The sequence below is a fragment of the Microtus oregoni genome, unplaced genomic scaffold (genome assembly GCF_018167655.1).
Source record: "Microtus oregoni isolate MIOR12 unplaced genomic scaffold, Mior012 000043F_ref0000047, whole genome shotgun sequence".
Taxonomy (NCBI): domain Eukaryota; kingdom Metazoa; phylum Chordata; class Mammalia; order Rodentia; family Cricetidae; genus Microtus; species Microtus oregoni.
Genome location: NW_024543210.1, coordinates 11,401,983 through 11,424,741, shown reverse-complemented (window position 1 = coordinate 11,424,741; position 22,759 = coordinate 11,401,983). Strand labels below are relative to the sequence as shown.

General features: G+C 36.8%; 1 protein-coding gene across 3 annotated transcripts in view; it reads right to left on the bottom strand.

Moving 5' to 3' along the window:
- The window catches only part of Tc2n (tandem C2 domains, nuclear), a 45,197-nt gene extending 27,557 nt beyond the window's left edge, over positions 1 to 17,640 (bottom strand). For 2 of the 3 annotated variants that reach the window (XM_041633301.1, XM_041633303.1), the window contains exons 1-3: positions 17,505 to 17,640; positions 9,668 to 9,778; positions 7,198 to 7,428 (exon numbers count right to left, since the gene is read on the bottom strand). In XM_041633301.1, the coding sequence (XP_041489235.1) occupies positions 7,198 to 7,428; positions 9,668 to 9,734 (298 nt within the window). In that variant the 5' untranslated portion in view covers positions 9,735 to 9,778; positions 17,505 to 17,640. The remainder of the gene's footprint in view (positions 1 to 7,197; positions 7,429 to 9,667; positions 9,779 to 17,504) is intronic. The other variant, XM_041633302.1, reaches the window with a different exon arrangement.
- Positions 17,641 to 22,759: the final 5,119 nt, after the last annotated feature.

Genomic DNA, 22,759 nt, shown 5'->3' with positions numbered 1-22,759 from the left:
CTAGGTCATTTCATTCCAGTTTTGTTTTTAGGGGATTACTGTGTGTGCGAACATGTGTGTCTCTGTGACTATATATGTTTCTTGTACTTTTTGCTTGGATCTTTTTCTCTGTTTGTTTTACCTTATTCTGACTTGTTTATTTTTATCTTATTTTATTATTATTCCTTAGATGCCTGTTTGCTTTCTAAGATGAGACAGAAAGGATATGAATCAGAATGGGAGGAGAAGCAGGGAGGAACTGAAAGGAGTTGGGGGAATGTAATCAGAATATATTCTATGAAAAAAAATCTATTTTCAATAAAAGAAAAATTAAGCAAATAAATAAATAAAGACCAGAAAACAGGATAAGCACATAACATGTGCAAATGCATTAAGAGGAAAAGCTAAACTTATGATAAGAACAACTGTGATACTGATAACCCACAATGAATAAGAGGCAATCTTGCTGGTAATTCTCTATTTTCCTTACTTGGGTGGTGCCTCTATATGTATTTTACTTTTTAATACATCACTGAGCTTTACATTTCTGTTTTGTGCCTTTTCCTCCATATGTAAGATAGCTTACAATTTTAAAAGGCTAAAACAACTTAAAAATTTCTTTCAGGGGGGCTGGAGGGATGGCTCAACAGTTAAGAGCACTGCCCACTCTTTCAAAGGTCCTGAGTTCAATTCCCAGCAACCAAATGGTGGCTCACAACAATCTGCAATGAGGTCTGGTACCCTCTTCTGTATAAATAATAAATAAATAAATATTTTTAAAAAATTCTTTCAGGTTTAATAAACACATTGCATAAACTAAGATTTTCCAAAGGTCTAAATTCTGATGGCTATGTCAGTAAAGTCATTACTTTACAATCACCAGGATCTGGATTTACTTCCCAGAACCCATCAAAGCTGCTGAGCACAGATGTGTGTACTGTAATTCCAGTGCTAGGAGGGCAAGCTGGCCAGTCCATCCAGACTAATTGATGAGCGTTAGGGAGGGATTCTCTCTCAGTGGAGGCAGATGTGTTACTAAAAATGTCACCAGAGGATGTGTTCTCATCTCCTTACATGCATGCACCCACACACATATTTTTTTTAAGTTAAGGGCTGAGAAGATGGCTTAGTCAATAAGTGCCTGCCTGACTCTAGATCTCCAGCACATAAAAGCCAAGTGTGTTGGCACTTATCTGTCACGCTAGCTCTAAAAGTACAGAGACAGCAGAACTCCCAGAGCTCATTGGCCAGCCAATGCAGCCATTTGGTGAGCTCTGAGATCAGGGAGAGACATTGTCTCAAAAGCAGGATGGGAAGCAATAGAAGACAGCAGTGTCAACCTCTAACCTCCACAAGCATGTGTGCATGTATACACACACAAACACAAATATGCACTCACTCATAGTTTGTACACACAAAACACATAAAATTTCTTTAAAGTTTAAATTATTGCCATCTTTGATTCTCTGTCCTACTTAAAATTGAAACAATAAAATAAACTGGTATTTTCTGAATTAAGCTAAACAATTTTTTAAAAAAGTATTTACAATGAGTTCAGAAAAGAAAAAATACGAGATATAATATGAAATTTTATCATCATTCTGGTTCAGGCATAACTGCATAATCCAAGTAAAATACAGAGGCAGGAAGATTCTGAAGAGTTGTGATATCTGAGAGCCATATTTACATACCTTATAAACTAACACTTAAGTCATTTAGCACATAAACAAAATGTTACTAGAAGATTTACTTTATGGCAACAAGAGTAGCAATAAACCTAAGAGCATCGTTTTAATATTGCAATATAATATCTAAATATTTGCATATAATAAAATTAAAATTTATATACTTATAAGATATGTTTATATTTTATAAGCCATACAAATAAATGTCATTTATATGACATATAAATAAAATATATTTGTATATAATACAATATATAAATTTATTGTTATTATTATTTCTAAAGATCCTTAGTACCATCAAAGATAATTCATTACTTTTATAAGGTATTCCTAGAATGTAAGAATATTCTCATTTAGCCAGGCGGTGGTGGTACACGCCTTTAATCCCAGCACTCAGGAGGCAGATGCAGGTGGATCTCTGTGAGTTCGAGGCCAGCCTGGTCTACAAGAGCTAGTTCCAGGACAGGAACCAAAAAGCTACAGAGAAACTTTGTCTCGAAAATCCAAAAAAAAAAAAAAAAAAAAAAGAATATTCTCATTTCAACTTTCTTATAAGTAAAGCACTAAAGAATTTATATCTTTCTTTCAGACAGTACACAATGATATCTAAGGTTCAACTAGAATTTCTTTCAGTTTACTAAACCACAGGGCTATAAAATGAAATGTAACACTACATGATAGCCTACTCCTTTTAAAAACCACAATTACAAGTTTTTAAGCCCAAATGTCTATTATCTTTAGCAGATAGGCAGGTAAGCAATGATTTTTTTTTTAAGTTTAATGATAAAATCTGTTGTCAGTGTAGTAAGGACCTAGTAAGGGACAGTCGTATTCAGACCCATCAGTTAGTAAATTATGGGACAAAACAAATTTGTAACACTTAAAAAAGTTTTAGTTATTATTGATAGGAGTCTGTTTTCTCAGGATTGCCTCCCCATCTCATTTCATCAACCATACATATACACAAATACACATATATTTGATTTCTACAATTGGGCTCCAAGAGGACTTTCTCAAATTAGGTAATTTTCATATTCATATATATATATTTATGTATGTATGTATGTATGTATGTGTGTGTGTGTGGTTTTCAATGTGCCTATAATTTAAGAGTTAAGCAATTTTTTTACCTATGTAATTCAAAATTCAATTTGTTTTCTAGTAAGTACATGAGAAGAACAAAAGAAAACCTATCATCTATTGCTATATATTTCTTACTTTTTTATCTATGAAAACAATATTAAAGCATTCTGTTGTGGTTTGAATGAAAAATGTACCCATTGGCTCATGTATTTGAACTACTGGTCTTCAGCTGGTGCACTGGTTGAGAGGTTATAGAACCTTTAAGAGCTACAGCTTTGCTGGAGAGTATGCAGGAGAGACATTTGAGAGTTTCAAGTCTTGCCCCACTTCATGTTCATTCTCTCTGCTTCTTGTATGTGATTAAAATGTGATCAGTCAGCTTCCTGCTCTGTCCACTTGCTGCAATGTTTCCCCACCATTACGATTCATTCTTGCTCTTACTCTAAAACCAAAATAAACTCTTCTTCCTTTTTGTCATGGTATTTATCATAGCAACAGAAAAGTAACTAATGTCTTATCTGTCTAGAAATATATTTTAAATAATGTATGGTATATCCATATGATGAGATACTATAGAGCCATTAAAATCAATAAATATGAAAACATGGTGTGTGTGCATCTATCTATCTATATCTATGTCTATAGATATATAGATATAGATATGATCATAAGACTAAACATATGGTTGTGCTGGCTAGTCTTATGTCAACTTGACATAAGCTAGAGTCATATGAAAGGAGAGAATATCAATTGAGAAAATGTCTCCACAAGATCCAGCTGTAAGGCATTTTCTTAATCAGCTGTTGATGGGGGAGAGTCTACCTCATGGTGGGTGGTGCCATCCCTGGGCTGGTGGTCTTGGGTTCTATAAGAAAGCAGACTGAGAAAACCATGGGAAGCAAGCCAGTAAATAGCTCTCCTCCATGGCCTTTGTATCAGCTCCTGTGGTGTGGTAAGTCCTTCTATGTGTTGCTTTTATTGGTTAATGAATAAATGTTTCAGCAAGTGGCTTAGCAGAATAGGGCAAGGAGGGAGTTCCAAGTAGATAGAGGAGGAGAGAGTAGGCGGAGTCAGAGAGAAGCCATGTAGCCTCTGCCTTTGCCAGAGATGGACTCGCTGGAACTTTACCCGGTAAGCAGCAGCCACATGGTGATACACAGATCAATAGAATGGGTTAGTTTAGGATATAAGAGCTAACTAGCAATACACTTAAGATATTGTCCAAACAGTATTGCAAATAATATAGTTTCTGAGTGATTAAGTGGTCTGAGCAGCCAGGAACGAACAAGTGGCCTCCACCAACACTCCTGCCTACAGGTCCCTTCCCTGTTTGAGTTACTGCCCGGATTTCCTTCAGTGATGAATAGTGATAGGAAAGTATAAGCCAAATAAATTCTTTCCTTCCTATCTTGCCTTTTGATCATGGTGTTTCACTGCAGCAACAGAAACCCTAACTACTACTAATTAACCCTAAAACAAAGGTTTAATTTGAATATTTTTAACATATATGAATAAAAAAGGGAGTCCTGTCAAGAAAGAAAGGTACTTTTCCCCAAGCCCGACAACACGAGTCTAATCCCTAAAGCCTTTTGGTGGAAGGAGAGAACTGACTCTTGCAAGTTGTCTTCTAAGTTCCACATGAGCACCCACATACACACGTATGTAAATAACAGGTAACTGACCCACTGATCAGATACTCCCTGAGTCACAAATTTTAAAACTATTTTTTGAGACACACTTGATATATGCAAAGTAACAGTTGGTTACTGTGGTAGGACCATGCACTGGGTTCATTTTTCTTCCTTAACAAAAAAAATCACTTCCATTTCAACAAACCCAGTATGTCCTACAGACAACAATAAATTATAAAATGAAAACTAACCAAACAAGTAAAATCCCTAAAAGTACCGCAGTATAAAGAAAAGCAGTGTGACACATGAGGTGAGTTATCTGTCTCAGATGACTGATTTTCAGTGGAAGCCAAAGCCCACACTACACAGAGCAGACAAAACTCAGAGAGCGAAAGGCAGATTAACCTGAGAGCAATATTCCAGGCAACCAGGCATGCTGAAAAGAGAGGTTAAAATCCTGGAAAGGAGAAATTCTAAATTTTGATAAAGTTTAATCAAATATCTGGCTAATCCCTGAACCAAAACTCAAGAGCTGACCCCTAATGCAGCATTTGTAGTCCAAGTTCAACCAAGTTACCACTCTGGAGGGAGACAGGAAGGGTAGAAAAGGGAAATAGGATTGTCAAATCAATATAGCCAAATCTAGAGTCTCCACAATATCATTAAATATTCAGAATATAAACCAAAATTAGTCCACATAAAAAGTAACTGAAACATGTGACCTATTTTCAAAGGAAAAGGAATGACAGAATCTAAATCTAGATGGATGACTTAGGTACTGAAATTAACACAGATATACCACTATAACTAGCAAAAGACATAAAATACTTCTACAATAATAGAATAGTAAGTTACAAGTGGCAAGATAAATATACAAAAAGAAACAAATACAAATCCTAATACATAATGTCTAAAATAAAATATTCAGAAAATAAACAAAAGCAGAATGAGGATGACAAATAAGAAAGATCATGAACTTGAAATGGGCCAGTTATTCTCAAACTAAAGAAAAGTTATTGAGGAAAAAAATGAGTATCAGAGACCCACAGAATAGCAAAACATCAGACTATGTAAAATCAGAATCCCAAAACAGAAAGAAGAAAAAACAGGAAAACATGTGGACAAGTATATCTCTTGACATGGATTTTACATGTCCCTGTCAATATTCAATAAATAGCATATTTGAAACTCAGCAAGTACACACAAAATTCAAAAGTATATTTTCGTGTTTTTTGATTGTTTGTTTTTTTGTTTTGTTTTGGTTTTTGTTTGTTTGTTTGTTTTTTGAGACAGGGTTTCTCTGTAGCTTTGGAGCCTGTCCTGGAACTAGCTCTTGTAGACCAGGCTGGCCTTGCGCTCTGCCTGTCTCTGCCTCCCGGGTGCTGGGATTAAAGGCGTGCGCTACCATCACCCAGAAATTAAAAAAGCATTTTAAGAAAAGTACATTGTACATAAGATTTATGCTAAAATTCTAAATAGGTCACTAAACTTCAATAAATGCTATATCTAAGTACTTAGAAGACGTATATTGATGACTTCAATGTATTTTAAAATGTTTCACACAGTCCTTGTCAAAAGAGAGGATTAATACTGACTAGAAGGATGGAATTATATAGATTAATGATAAAAATTGTATAGTAAAATGCTAATGAAACAATTTAAGTTTTAGACATAGAGGTATTACTGATAAATTCTTTTGAGTCCTTTATATGCTTGAAATTTTTCTAATAAAATTTTGTAGGGAAAAGCCACTGTGACTGACAATATTTCAATGGACAGATACAAATTATTTTTTAAATATTCAATGGTCTAATACAAATTATTTTTTAAATAAGAGTTATACGTCTTTACTAACTAACCTAATTAATCTTTAATTAATCTGAGTCAGATTTCAGTCAATGAATCTACCTTATTCATGTATCTATCCAGTTTGGGAATCAAACCTGAGGAAGAAAGAAGGGAGTAAGGAAGGGAGGAAAAGAAAAGCAGAATGGGAAGGAGAAGGAAAGAAAGATAACCAGGAAGCAGATTACTTGTTCCCTGTGTCTTATTGTACCAAATTTTAGAAAATAGTAACTATTTTTGTTTCATTCTTTAATGATTGAACTCTTTTACTTTTTTTTCTAGGTGCATAAAGAAGAATATGCCTATATTTTTTTAACTCAAACTGGAGGAGCAAGAGATATGGTTCAACAGTTAAAAGAACTTGTTACTGGGGCTGGAGAGATGGTTCAGAGGTTAAGAGCATTGCCTGCTCTTCCAAAGGTCCTGAGTTCAATTCCCAGCAACCACATGGTGGCTCACAACCATCTGTAATAAGGTCTGGTGCCCTTTTCTGGCCTGCAGGTATGCACACAGACAGAATATTGTATACATAATAGATAAATAAATAAATATTAAAAAAAAAAAGAACTTGTTACTTTTCCAGAGGACTCAAGTTTAATGTCCAGCACCCACACTGGGCAGCTCACAACCACTTGTAACTCGAGCTCCATAACATCCAGTACTCTCTTCTGGCCTCCACAGACATCAAAAAACATGTAGTATACACAGACATAAATACATCCACATATAAGTAAAAATATATTATTCTTAAGCCAAGCTACATATATATGTGCCATGCTATTTGTGATCAGTTTCTACAGTGGGACATTTCAAAAATACTGTTCATTAAGCTGTTCTACAGAAAAGAACTTATAAAACTCAAAATATAAATATTTGTATAAATTTTGAATGAAAGATATAAATGCAAAGTAACACCATTAACAGTATTTAAATGGTCCATGTTGATTTTTAAATCATGTGATTTTATTGCTTACCTTCTAATTCATCCAGATGTGAGGGAGTTCCTTGCATCCTGGGCTGAATATAAGATAATTTAAACCTGGGCACCACAAATGGTACTTCTTTGCCATCACATGGTAATTTGGAAAGCAAATAATCCTCACTACAGCCAACTTGGGGCTTTACTGAAACAGAAGTCAATGGAGGTGTACAGATAGTATTTTGGCCATTTGAGACTGATGCTTTAAAGTCCCTTTCCACAGAAACTGCATTCAAAGGAAGAAAAAGATCAGAAGTAAGTCACAATTATGCATATAGATTATATGTAATAATCTAAACCCAAAATGGTTAGTATTTTTTAAATCACTATTATTTTTTTATTTTCACTTTATTTTGTTATTTTGTTTTGAGACAAGAACTTGCTATGTAATTCTAGCTAATGTGGAACTTGCTATGTAAATTATACTTTCCTGGAACTCACAGAGCTCTGCTGGCTTCTGCTACTTGCTTCTGCCTATAGAATGCTAGGGCTAACTGTGTGTGACAGCATGCCGGGCCTTTTTAAAAATAATTTTAGAAAAAAACATTCTGATACAAACTACTTTTGATTCGAACAAGCAGTTCTGGAATCTACATTAATCTTGGTGAACAAAGATTTGATCAATGAATATGTTACTGCCAAAGCACATTCTCCTAGTAGGGCAGGAAAAGCAGTTTTAAGAGTCATTCTCATAAGAGCTCACTGATGGAAAGCAAGTTTATTTCACAATTTAATGAATAAAAACCTAGTCAATTTAAAATGTTATAAACAAAGCAATTTTTGTTGTTAAAACTATGGGCAAACCTGAGTCTCAAATACATAAGTCAATTCTGAGAAGAAGCCAAAAGTCTTCAAGTTTACAAAACTCTCCAACAAATCACCAAATAAAATATATACTGACTAGATATTTATTACATTAGCAATTCACCCTGCCTGAACATCTACAGAGCACTTTATCTATTCTCTAAAATAGTATACACATAACTGTATAACCTAAGATAGGGTGGAAAAGGACAGCTGATCTTTATGTATAGTTAGTATCATCTGTAGAATAAATAAAAGCACAACTACTATCGTACAGGAATTTATGGAAAGGTTTAATGTAAAACAGAAACTTTCTGCTATAGACTGGATATGGTTTAAGTGTATCCCCCATGAGTTGACATTTAATCCTTAAGGTAAGGGTATTAAATACACAATCCACATAGCAAGGAAAGGAAAACTATCTATGGAAACTTAAACTAAATCATGTGTTTAGATATAGGGCCTTTGGGAAGGTAGAGAATCCATCGTTGATTTCTGGTGGCTTTATACGAGACTCAGAGAGATCAAGTTATATGTGTTCATTCCCTACTTTCCCATCAAGTGATTCTCTGTACTGCCTTAGGATACTACCAGCAAGAAAACCATCACCACCTTTGACCTTTAGAATTGAGGGCCAAAATAAACCTCTTATCCAGTTTGTAATAAGCAGAGGTACTGTGTTATTGATGTCAAAAAAAAACCAGACTAATAAAATGTCATATCCAAATATATACTAAGAAGTTCTACCCTACAAGTAATAAAATAACCAGAGAGTAAAATTATAATCTTAACCCTGAAGAGATAAGAAACGATACAATATAAAACGAAATAGCTAATCTAGGAATATTTCATAAATGTGAATCTTGATAATGTTTTGAGTTTCTTCTTCAGTGATCATCTTATATGGGTTTCTACTGCTGTGATAAAACATCATGACCAAAGTCAACTTAGGGAAGAAAGGGTTTATGTTTCAGCTAATAGCTTGTAGCCCATCATCTAGGGAACTCAGGGAAGGAACTTAAGGGAGAAACTACGGTTGAAGCCAAGGAGAAGTTCTGTTGACTGGCTGGCTGAGCCTGCTTTCTTACAGTACCCAGGCACATAAGCTGCCCCACACAAACACGTCAATAATCAATAAAGAAAATGTGCTACAGGTTTTTCTACAGGAAAATCTGGTAGGGGAAATTTCTCAGTTGAGGTTCACTCTTCCAAAAGGACTCTAGCTTTTGTCAAGTTGGGACATAAAACTGGCCAGCACAGTGACCATTCATTCACAAGATATTTTTAATGTAACTGAACATAAAGTGGAAGTTATCTTTATTTGCATCAACGCATTTATCAGAGTTTACTGTTTCCCAAGCACAATTCTCTCCTTACATTCACCTGCTTATGTCCAACTCATAGATTTTTGTACTTCCTTCTTTCCACCAGCTTGGCAAATCCTATTCAGATTCCCACGGCAAGTATTACCCTCTTTATAGTGATGTCCAGGGTTATCTCATGGTTTGAATTAGTCTCTCCACTATTCTTCAGGGTCCCTACAAGTTCTGAAGCAACAACCTTCCCATCAAAGTCAGAAAACATTCCTAATTTACTCATGCATTATTAAATGTCAAAGAAGGCACCAAGCAAGTGTTTACCAAAATCAAAATAATACTCACACTTGTGCTTTTCTGTTTCACCATAGAAACATCCTCTACAGCAACTCTTTATACATTCTGCTGCCATTACATTCAATTTCTAATAACCAGAAAACTTCCAATATCAACCTGCTGGTAAAAGAGAAAGTATGAAATTTCACTGTGACTGTCACAGATTATCAATAACAAGTCATACTATCTGTCTTTCTAATGCATAATGAGGGCTCTGAAAAAAATATTTAAGAGGAAGATAAATTTTTTCTCATCTATATGATTTTATATAACCTAGGATCTTTATAACTTATCTGAACAACATACTTGAAATTATTACATAAAAATTTCATTGTTACAATTTGAGAAAGAAAATACCCTTTTCAATATTATCTTACACCTGCTATATATAGGTTTATATTTAAGTAAAACTTAAAAGAAGATATAACTGTCATAAAAGTATGACAGAAAAATTTCACTTCCTCTACATCAATTATTTTGATAATCCAAATCCTTTGTAATTGCAACCTAATAAGCAAATCACTATAAACATTGTAAGTTATCTTAATCCTTAAAATTAAACTAACAGAAAAATATATTTTAAATATTTTATCATTCGCACACAGAGGTAGGAGAAAGGGCAAGCACACAAATAAGATATATTGCAAATGGATTATGTATTATATTTATCAGGATAAGTGTTAACAGATTTTGTATTTTGCAATATTTATACATATATAATAGGATATCTAGGGAAGAAACCAGATCTTCTAAATATGAAATTTATTTTTTCATATTATATATCCAAAAGTAATTTTGTTTTTTATGTGAAATTTTCTACTTATAGAATTATATTAGAACTGAAGTTTCAGATTCTGAAGCACTCTGGATATATAAACATATGATCATATACATACCTATATATGTAATTATGTCTATGATTTTTATTTTTCAGCTAGACTAAGTCACAGCAAAATTTCTCCACATCTAGGTCATAAATAATTTATCCATTTTTTCAAGTTTTTTGTTTGTTTGATTTGTTTATTTATAAAGACAGGGTTTCTCTGTGTAGCTTTGGCTGTCCTGAAACACACTATATAAACCAGGCTGGCCTCGAATTTACAGATCTCTGCTTGCCTCTGCCTCCCAAGTGCTGGGATTGAAGGTGTGCATCACTCCCGCCTGGCTTCTTCAAGCTATTTTAATTAGTATGTTATTTTTTATATGATCATCCTGGTGCATGGTATGAAAAATGTATTCAAATCTATCTTACCCCAGAACCACAAACACCACATACTCAAAATTCCATGAGCTCACTTCAGCGGCACATATATTAAAACTAGAATGATATGGAGATTAGCAAGGCCCTTATGTAGAGATAACTTGTAACTGGTGAAACATTCTGAATTTTACCTCTATGCTTGGAACTCACACACAAAATAAATAAATTGATAGATGAAATACAAATTTCTTTAAAAAATCTTATTTCCTCCACCACTGTTAGGATGTTCCCTTTATTAGAATATTAAATTTTGATGTATAATTGGGTGTGTTTCTGTATTTTCTATTCTCTTCCATTGGTCAATGTATTCTTGTATCAACGCCATGTGATTTTAGTTTTAAGGATTAAAATGTATAGCAGGGCCAGTCATACTTACTGCTCTTCGCTTTCAATATTTTTGTTTGTGTTGTTTTTTAAGCTACTCATGCTTGTCTGATCTTACCAATAAACTCTGCAGTCTGGTCTAATTCCAAGTGAAAAAAAAAACATCTGATGATACTTTCATTGAGAACACAATAAGCTTCTATTTTATAAAAACTGACATCTTTAAGGATATGTATTTGTAACTGCTTACTTGATTATTTTAAATTCATGTTTTGACAACTATAATAGCAAAGAGTTTGACATTTGTCCAAACACAAAATATATAAATTAACACTGGAGCCATCACACATTGCTGGTAAGAGTGTAAAATAGTGTAGATACATTGTTAAAAATGCCGTGGTATTCCCCCAAAAACATAACTAAAAGTTACCATATGACCTAGGAATTCCATTTCTGGTTTAATATACCTATGAAAATGAAAACCATATTTTCATGCAAAAAAAAAACTTGAACACAAATGTTCATATTGATCTTACTCAGAAGAGTAAAGAAATAGAACCAGTAAAAAGACAAAATGAAACATATTTGTCTATGCAATGGGTATTATTTAACAACAACAAAAAAGAATGACGTACCAATTCATGCTATACCATGGATAAACCTTGGAAACAATATGCTAAGTAAAAAAAAAAGACATGAAGATCATATTATATGATTCTATTCATAGGCAAATCCAAACACAAAATAAATTAGCATTGCCAGAAGCTAGAGGAGAGAAAACAGGAAGTTACTACAATACAAATGGATACAAGATTCCTTTTAGGGTGGTGGTTCTCGACCTGTGGGTCATAAATCACATATATCTTGCATATTAAATATTTATATTATGATTCATAATAGTAGAAAATTTACAGTTATGAAGTACCAATAAAATAATTTTGTTGTTAGGGGGCCACAACATGAGGAACTGTGTTAAAGGGTCACAGCATTAGGAAGGTTGAGAGCCAGTGCTTTGGGGGAACCATAGATTGTTCCTGAATGGTGTACTTGAACAGGGTAAATAATTAAAAGTAGACCCCTTTAGCCGGGTGGTACTGGTCCACGCCTTTAATCCCAGCACTTGGGAGGCAGAAACAGGTGGATCTCTGTCGGTTCAAGGCCAGCTTGGTCTACAAGAGCTAGTTCTGGGACAGGCTCTAAAGCTACAGAGAAACCCTGTCTCGAAAAACAAAAACAAACAAACAAAAAAAGATCCTTTCCTTTTTAAGTTTACTAAGGATAACCACTTCCCACACCCCACAGCCCCACCCACCCACCCCACTTAGTTTACCCGGTGGTTACATCTTGCTAAGGGCAGAATTTTCTCCCCTTCTATTTTAGTTAGCATCAAGGCAACTTTCCTTACAGTGTTTTTTGTTTTGTTTCTTTGAAGATGGTAGAGTAATTTTTCAATCCTTTCTCAACAAATCATCCCTTTGGGAACTTAGAATTAGGGAAAGAAGTTCTCCTTAGTTTATCTTCAACGTGCTCTGGTTGAACGCCAAGTGTCCTCCGCACTACAAATAGTGCAAATACTTCACAGCCATCAAACTTCCCTAGTTAAGCAAATGTCCTTCAAGCAAACAGAACTTCAGAGCTCCTGGCTCTCATATTTCCACGATTCTCTTAGCTTTTTGACATTCTAATTCCCATTTGTTAAGATTCTTAGTTGCTTTCAGCATATTTGTTCCAAATACTGCAACTTACTATGTTTCCAAAATAAACTCCCATATTTACTTTTTAATGTAAAATTAGCCTTGGTGAAATGGGACAAGATTTACAGTCAATATGCTTGACATTAGAGTATCATTAGGTTTTTTGTTTTGTTATTTTGATTTGTTTTGTTACCTAAGGTGATTATAGTACTTGTGTAAAGCAATTATAAAAAGTAAAAGTTTACTTACGAAAGGGAAAAGGAAAAACAGAACAATTTGAGAAGTCTAGTTTTACAAGAAAGTTTTATGACATTTACATACTGTCGTCCACAACTAAAGCGAGACTATAAAGGATACATAAACAGTTCAAGAAACAGTAACTTCAAAACACTCACAAATATACAGAAATTTGACACATGACAGACATCACTAGGATGAAAATTAATTCGATAATTCAATAAATGATTACCCATATGGGGGAAAAAACAAAACTAGATCCTCCCACTTCACAAACACACAAGAAAATAATTACACATAGGTTAGGGCTATACATACAAAAGAATTTGTTCCCCTTTTTGTGATACTGAGGATGAAACCCATGGCTTTCCATATGCTTACTTAGCAAGCACTTAACCACTAATCTATACCCCTAGCTATGGTTGTCTTAAGACAAAGAAAGTCTTGCTGCTTGGTAGTTTCGGATGGTCTTACAGCAGCTATGCAGCTTAGATGGCTTGCTGCTATGGGCTCCTGATTAACTTTATTTACTGTGTGTATGTGAGGGTACACATATGCTGTTCTGTGCTTGTGGAGGTCAAAGAGCAACTTTTGGAGAGTTGGTTCTCTCCTTCCATTTTGTTTTGAGGCAGGGCCTCTTTGTTTCAGCCACTCTACTCTATACTGCAAGCTAACTGGCCCACAAAGCTACAGGCAGATTTTCTGTTTGCTTCTTATCTAGCTTTCTACCTGTGTCCCCTGTGTTTCTAGGATCAAAACTCAGGTTTTAAGACTTGCAGAACAGGCATTTTCACTCTCCAAATCATCTCCTTGGCCCTAATATCAGTTTTTAGTAGACTATTTTTTACTGGAGTTTTAGGTGTTATCGAAAAAATGAGAGATGCACACCTTGGTAACATTTTAAAGCTTCCAGCAGAAAACATAAAACTACATTTTTGCAAGATGAAGTAAGGGAAAGATTAAACAAGACACCAAAAGTAGAAACCTAAAAGAAGTTGGCACAGCCAGCTATATTAAAATATATGATATGTTCTTCAAAAGCACTACAAACTAAGGAGACAAGCTATCTACTGGAAAAACACACATAATTAATAAACAATCAATTTCAAAAATAGATAAAGAACTTCTAGAAGATAAAAAGAAAAGGATATAAATGGAAACCCCATAGAACTACATAACGTTCAACAATTAAATAATTGTTGATAAATAATAAATAATTAAAGAAAAGTAAACTAAATTCCCTAGTGGGATACTATTTTTCACTCACTAGATCATCAAAAGGAAAATCTGAGGCAAACACCAATGTTCAAATGTCTTATATGATAATAAGAATGAGAACACTTACTTGTGATGGTATAACTGATACAGGCACCATATAAAATAACTCAATATTATCTAGCAAAAATAAAAATCCATGGCTCTAATCTTGGATTTAAAAAGCCAAGGAAATTCATATACATGGATATTAAGAAACAGACTGGAAGGGAATCACAAAAGAGTTTTTAATGGCAAAAGTAAAAAATAAAATAAAGGGTGGCAATGTACAGTAAACATCCATCAACAAAATTATGGGTAAACAGTGGAAAGTCATATAATAGGATGATATACAGCAATAAAAAGCAAATGATTTATAGTATATGAACACAGAAATGTATCACAAAATAAAGTGTTGAAGTCATAGAGCAGGATGTGGTGGTAGATACCTATAATCCCTTTACTTGGAAAGGCTGAGACAGGAGAATGGCAAGTTTGAGGCTAATCTGAGCAATACAATGACACCTTATGTAAAAAAAATAAGTCACAAATCATACAAGGATAATTTGTTTTATATTTTACTTTGAAACAGACAAAACTAAACAATACAATTTTTAGAAAATACAGGCATGTAATAAAATTATAAAGCAAATCAAGAAAAGGAAAAATATACAATGCACAGGACAATTTTAAATATATTATGTCTTATTTCTTAATTATATGAGTATCTCTATTCTTTAAATCCAAGATGTGTTTAATGCCATTTTGCATATGTTAAATAGCTTCTCAGTAATATATTCACAATACAATACAAAAATGAAAAAAATTAAAAGTATTCACAATCTTATCACCCTGACATAACTATAATATTCAAAGAAAGCAACTATATTTAAATGCTGTCATTTCTTCCTCTTTTATTTACTTTCTCACTTTATCAATGTACAACTGTCCTGAAATAAACTACACATTTTTAAAATTTACAGTTAAATAATTCATGTATAAATATTTTGGAAAAAGTATTATTACAATCCAGTAAATTAATACACCCAACATTCCTAAAGGTTACCCAATGTCCCCTTTTACTCCATCCCACTTTCTTTCATTGTAACAACTTAATGTGTTTTCTGTAATGATTACATTTTCTGGAATTTTGTTGGGTAATGGCATACAGTTTATGCATGCTTCACCTTATTATATACTGCCCAAAAGGTTTTTAAAATGATTACACCAAAACAAATCCCGCCAGCACAACTATCAGAGATTCATATATAATACTTGGTCATCAGACTTTCCTTTTGAACTGTCCTTTCCATCCTCCTAAGTAATATATTCATTAAAGTACTAGTCTGAACTTCAGAATAACAACAATGGAGATCAAAGTTAAACCCATTATACAGAAATTTTAATCCAAGAGCATTTTCCTTTAAACGCATATTAAACCCAAAGCACTAACCAGCAATTGTAATTTAGTAAAAACATCTGATTTCCACATAAGATATCTACAAGAATCATTAGGCCATACCTAAAGAAGTCAAATAACTTAAAAGCAAGTTTGGAGTACCAAAGTACTCCAAATACGCACCTGAAATACAGTTTGACACAGTTCATATTTGTAGCTTAGATACTGATAGCAACTGCGGAACCCAATAAACAAAACTTAGTACTAAAACAGTATTCACAATTTATAAATAGTGCTATTATTTATTATGATCAGCTACTTGTTCCGAGTTTTCAGTTTGACAGAGGCCAATGAATTTTGGCAAAAAGCTATTCTATGATCTTCACATTCTTTCCAACTCCAAAATAGGGTCCCTCTAATGGCCACCTGCTGTCACTCCGCCTAACCTTTCTCAGAATATAAATTCTACACCCAATATTTTTATCCTCTATTCACAATCCGAACTCCTTCCAGTTTGGCTTCTGCCCTGACTATCTTACTACGATTAGGCTTGCTGAAGGCAAAGATCCTATCCTTGGCTACCGAAGTCAAAAGGCACTTTATTTCCTGATCCGTTTGATTCATGTCGTTTGAAGTCTTTGAAACTCTCCTGACAGTAAGTACCACTGTCTCCAAGAATTTCTCATTTTTTCTCAAGACTCCTCGGTCTCCTTGACTGCCTCTACACTCAAGTATTCATAATTCCCATAGCCTTCCTCTCTTCTAATTTTGTGCTTACTCGAATGATCTATACCTTTACTCGGCTTCTGAGTGTGGTTTCAAATATAACCAGTACAAATAAATCTTAGTGCCAATAGACAACATGCCAAATGTCCTAAGAGCATGTCAAATTAGTTTTCTCTCAACTTGCGTTTACTTCTTCATCGACAAGTTCTATTCAGGAATCGCTATAACTCAAACGAAGCAAAATTCAAGACCTATTTAAATTTTCGTTAAGGAGTAAAAAAAAATATTTTGTTTCTCTCCTAGTTATACGGGCAAAATGTTCATTAGCAACGCCTAACAAAAAATTACAAAGGAGATGATAAAAACAAATCTATAACCTCAGAGGCAAATAATATTAATAGTCCCGTCTAGAAAGTGTTTTAAGAAAGTTAAATATTAGACAAGTAGGAAAAATCAGTTGTAGATTCTGTTACAGTAAAAGGAAAAACAAAATTCTATTGACTGCCTACCTGCAATGAGAATCAAAATATTTTAATTACAAAAGCAAAACCATTTAACGTGATTCCTTTAAAGACAAGGTTTGGCTTGGCATCTATCCCACAACTTAACTATTCAGCACGGAAGAGGTGGAAATCCCACTGCGGTGTGCTAAACACAGGAAAATGACACGTTCACCCCCTTTCCGGGCTTCCCGGAGTCTCAGAAGTTTAGCAGCTGAACTCTAGACCGCTCCCCTAGCTCGCCTCTCCCGGGAGAGCACCTGCGGCTCGTGAGCCAGCGCGGGCCAGGGCAGGCTCGGGGCCGCACGCCGGGGTCCCGCGTCTGCGCAGAGACCGCAGGCCACGCCGGGAGGCCGGGCCTCGCCCCCCGCCGCCCTCAGGCCACCGCGACCTCGACAGTAAGAAAGCTCAAGACTCAGAGACGGAAACCCGCCGGGAGGGAGAAGCGCACCTGAGCCGCCGCAGCTCCCCGCCGAGGTCTCGCGTTCTCCCGGGCGTCTTCTCCCGCGGCTCTCGAGGCGTGGGCGCCCTCGCTGCACCCTGCGCCGAGCCGGAGCCTCCACTCCTGCAGGAGGGCTACCTGTAACTGACACCGGAGCTCTGCCTCAGCGGAGCTCAGCTCCGCCCAGCACCTCCGAGGTCACGCCCCTCGTCCCGCCCCTCACGCCACACCCTTCAGGTGCCCCGTCCCCTCACCTGAACCTCCCCCGCCCCAGGACAGCCCGGCCCCTTCCAGAGGGAGCCCCGCCCCTGCTCTGCAGTTACTGCTCGCCCTCCCCTCTGGCTCCCCCCCCCTCTTGGGAGAACACGGGCACTGCGCACAGACACACACACACTCCCCTCCCTCCCTCCCTCTCTGTCTGTCTCTCTCTCTCTCTCTCTCTCTCTCTCTCTCTCTCTCTCTCTCTCTCTCTCTCTCTCTCTCTCTCGCTGAGTGAGGACAAGAGGGAAAGCTGTTGGCCTGATGAACTCTGAATACAGAGAGTCCTTTCTTGCTAGCGGTGTTTCTGTACCTTTTTGTTCAACAGGGCGAAGTTGTGGTTTTTATGACTTTTAATGTTTTATAAAAAGTTTAATTATAAGCTGAATAAAATGTTTCAGTGGCTCTCTTACAGAGGACCGGGGTTTGAGTCCAGCACCCGGTGGCAGCTCACAGCCATCAGTTTCCAGGGGCTCCAGCACCCTCTCTGGCCTCTGCAGGCAGATATGGGTGTATGCTGCAAGACACCCGTACATATAAAACAACAAAAGAAGCTAAGTCTGCTTATGTAAAATCTTCCAGATATTAGTATTAATATTAAATGTGTCCACTACAACACCATATATCCCCCAATTTTATGGAAGAATCCCCATAAAATTGTCAGAGTTGGCTGGCCCTTTCCTTTTATACCTCCTATGGTAAGTATCTCAATGCTGGCTGGGACAATTATCGCATAAATGTACAGAATTTGTAGGGAGGGCCGGGCGGTGGTGGCGCACGCCTTTAATCCCAGCACTCGGGAGGCAGAGGCAGGCGGATCTCTGTGAGTTCGAGACCAGCCTGGTCTACAAGAGCTAGTTCCAGGACAGGCTCCAAAACCACAGAGAAACCCTGTCTCGAAAAACCAAAAAAAAAAAAAAGAATTTGTAGGGAGGCTTCCAGATTACTAAAAAGTAAAGATTATACTTATCTTTTTCAAAATGAGTCCTGTGACCTTCATGGTCTTGGAGACACTGGCCCCGGAGAGGTTGAACTGACCCAAGAGCAGTGTAATTTAAGAAAATAGACAACTCAGTTGCTTCCCTTGATATTCACAGTGCACATTAGCATCGGAACAACCTATGAACCATATTTTTTTTTTGCTAATCTTCCATTTTCCAAATTTAATCACAGAACTCTCTTCTTGAGAAATATGTCCTACAGGATGATCATCAATGTCTCACCACAAGATCTAATTATGATAAGGCTTCCAGTATCAGTGCCCGTCCTATAAAACCACCTTCCTCTCTAGTGTCACATCTCCTCCTCCAAACCCACAGATCAGTGAAACTTTGTGGCACTATGAAGTTGGTAGTTTCACTGAAGGCCTTATTAAAAAACTACTCAATATTTAAGGTAAGATGCAACAGTGCTGGCAGGATCAAATTAAGTATGTGATCCCAGATAAAAGAGAGATTCCTACCAGTACAATCACTTGATGGGGAGGAGCAGCTGGGCAAACAGGATGTGAGAGCTGGGAGCAAGCCACAGGAAATGCCCCAGGATTCCAGAGCACAGCTTCTGGCCTCCTGAGTATAGCAGAGAAAACGCTGTGTGAATTACAAAAAAAAAAAAAAAAAAAAAAAAAATCACTCAACCCAAGTTCCATTCTCTAGTATCCATGCGGACTTGCCTAAGATGAGCCTCGTTTCCCAAAACTTTTATCTTTTATCTTATGGTTGAGTTAAATTGGCTAAAACGAAGCTGGGTATGGTCATACATGCCTTTAATTCAAACACTCATGAGCCAGAGGCAGTCACATCTCTGTCAGTTCAAGGCCAGCCTGGTCTACATAGCAATTTCTAGAACAGCTACATAGAGAGCCCTTTCTCAAAAAATAAATAAATAAATAAATAAATAAATTTTAAAAAATTAAAAAAATGGGAGGGAATGTCCAAAAGAGGAATTTGGTCAAATTTTGGATGGTAGAGGTGAGAGAGTTTCTAATCCCTGACAACTGCCATGTTTAGACAGTAGAAGGCATCCACAAAGAGGCTGGCAGGGTCTAGCTGGTCCTCGATTCCAGGGTTCACTCTTCTTTCCAACTTCTGGTGCTTTTAACCACCAGAGGGCCCAGGTCTGACTGAAGAGCTTGGTGGAAGCCCCTTAGCAGTGAACATTGCCCACAGACTTCTCCATAACTCTCCTTGAAGATACTACTCCAGCAGTTAGATAGATGTCTCTGGTCTTCTAGATTCATTGCAAGTTCTGATCTATTAAATCCATCTGTGCCAGGGCATGAGAAAGATTTCTAGTGACTTTCTTCTAGTACTTCAGTCCCCCTTCCAGACACGGCCAATTCCGCTCACAATTCCGTAAGATATTATTCATGGGGCTGGTGAAATAGATTAGTGGATGTATTAGTGAGGGATTCTATTGCCATTATGAAACACCATGACCAGAAAGCAAGTTGGAGAGGAAAGGATTTATTCAGCTTACCCTTCCACATCACCGTTCATCCCTGAAGGAAGTCAGGACAGGAACTTGAACATGGCAGGATCCTGGAGGTAGGAGCTGATTCAGAGACCATGGAGGGGTGCTGCTTACTGGATTGCTTCCTCTGCCCTGCTCAACCTGCTTTCTTATAGAATCTAGGAACACCAGCCCAGGGATGGCACCACCATCCTAGTGACCAGGCTAGGCCCTTGGTCACTAATTAAGAAAATGCCTTACAGTTAGATCTCATGGAGGCATTTCGTCAACTGAGGCTCCTTCCTCTCTGATGTTTCCAGCTGTGTCAAATTGACACACAAAACCAGTCAGTACAGTGGGTGAAAGCATTTGCACTTATTCTTGACATTATTGTTAAGTTGGAAGCTTAGCCCCCAGCCCCTTGCATCCATCCCAGCCCCCAGGCCTAAGAGTTGTATTGGTCTGAACTCCAAATCCCAGCATGCCAGGTCCTGACCACTACCCCGGGGGACGGTAGAAGGACCACTCCCACAGGGTATTTTTTGTGAGCTCCCAAAGGAGAGCATTCAAGGCCTCCTAGTTCCCCCTTGGGGCCACCCAAGAGCGTAGGAATCCCATTAAACCTGGATATTTCTTAATTTGGCTTGTTGTGATTTGGCTTGATTGGGATTTTTGCGTTGGCAGAGAGCTCGCATTAGGAAAAAATCCTAACAATTATAAATTTGATGTCCAGGCCTTACATGGTAGAAAGAGAAAAACAACTCTGAAAGTTGTCCTCTGATACTCAAGCACATGTGCATGTGTTCATGTGCACATGCATGCACACACACACACACACACACACTTACATATTTACACACACCAACTGATGTGATTTTCTTAAAGGTGTTATTCAAACATCAGACATCAGTAAAAGTCCACTGCTTCCTTGGTAGGCCCTTCTGAGGCACTATTCACGTGTTTAGCTGCCCACCTTTAAAACTATATTGCTTCTACCACCCTTCCTTTCCACTATAAACTGCAAAGTTCTGGGGCTATATAGGAACTGTAGGAATTTGGGTTTAAAAAATCGCGTCATGGTAGTGGTCTCCTTAACTGTGAGTTTATCATAAGAGAGCAGACTTTTAGAAGCTTTTCAAACTGAGAAAGTGGTTTTGTTTTCCCCTGTCAGCAGATTAAGTATCTCTCCATCTTAAAGAATCCTCTGTCCAGCTTGCTAGAAGTAGATGATAGTGGGCTTATCTAATAATACATAATAAGGAAAGGAATTGTGGCTGTGCACAAATATTTGCATTTTATGGCTCGAATACTTTGTCACAAACATCAAGAAACCAATGACAATCAGAGCATTGCCTGGAGAAAGATTTAGAACCCAAGAGTTAGGAGGAAAATGAGTGCTTAATAGCATCAAGCCGTAATACGCATGAGCAATTCCCAATACGGGACTCACCTGCCACAGTTGCAGACAAGTGGTATGGACCATGCCCTGGAGGAACAGTCCTAAACTTAAAACTTCTCCCCTGAAGGAGACCACAGAATTAGCCCAGAACTTTATCCTTCACTATGTTCACGCCCCTTGCAATGACTTTCAAGTTCCTTCCACTGTAAGAGTGGGATGCGTGTCCCTGCCCTGAAGACATGGATTCAGCTATGTAATTTGTTTCTTCTCAAGAGAATGAAGTAGAAGTAACAGTTTTGAGTTTGAGCCTTAAGTAATTTGTGTTTTCTGGCTCTTGTGCTCCTTCTAACAGTGCCCTGGACAGTCACTAGAAAAGAAGGACCCAGCCTGGATCATCTCATATCCAGCCAACCCACAGACACATAAGAAACAATAGAGAACTGTTCTCTCATAACAGAGCAACTGGAAACTAATCTTACACTCAAATTATCCCTTGACATATGCTTCTACCATGACTTTTCTGTTATGAAGTAATAGACATATGCCAATATCCAGACCAATGCACACAGAACATGTAAGTCACTAGGAAATATCTGTTGAGTCCATGGTTATTTAAGGAACTTAACTTCTCACCCTCAGTAAAATTCCATTCCATTATTTGGATTTAATATATACAATCTATATATTCATCACAGTAGAAGAAAGATTTGAAAACACTTCAGAAGCTAACTTCAGAACATTAGTAATTGCAATTCGTGTTTAAACTCATTATCTAGAGTCATAAAATACAGAGGAATCAAGTGATGCTAACTTGGAAGTATCATCTCTACAGGATAGTGCTGGAAGGTACCTATGCATATTATAAGAAAAAGTAATCATCAGTCTTACACAGTTATGGATGCTATTAACTACAATAGTGGCTGTTCTGGTAAGACATGCCCACTGGCATAATAGTGGCAAAAAATGTTATATGAGTAACCAATCACTCTCTAATTGGCTATAAGACCCACTCCACACGATGGAACCCATATCGGGTGCAATTATTTGGGGTCAAGAATCTATGACTAGGTAGGCATTGGCCCAAGGAAAGAATATAATACCATTATTCTGCTACATGGACATATTATTAATGACTCCTAATGAGCTATTATTATAT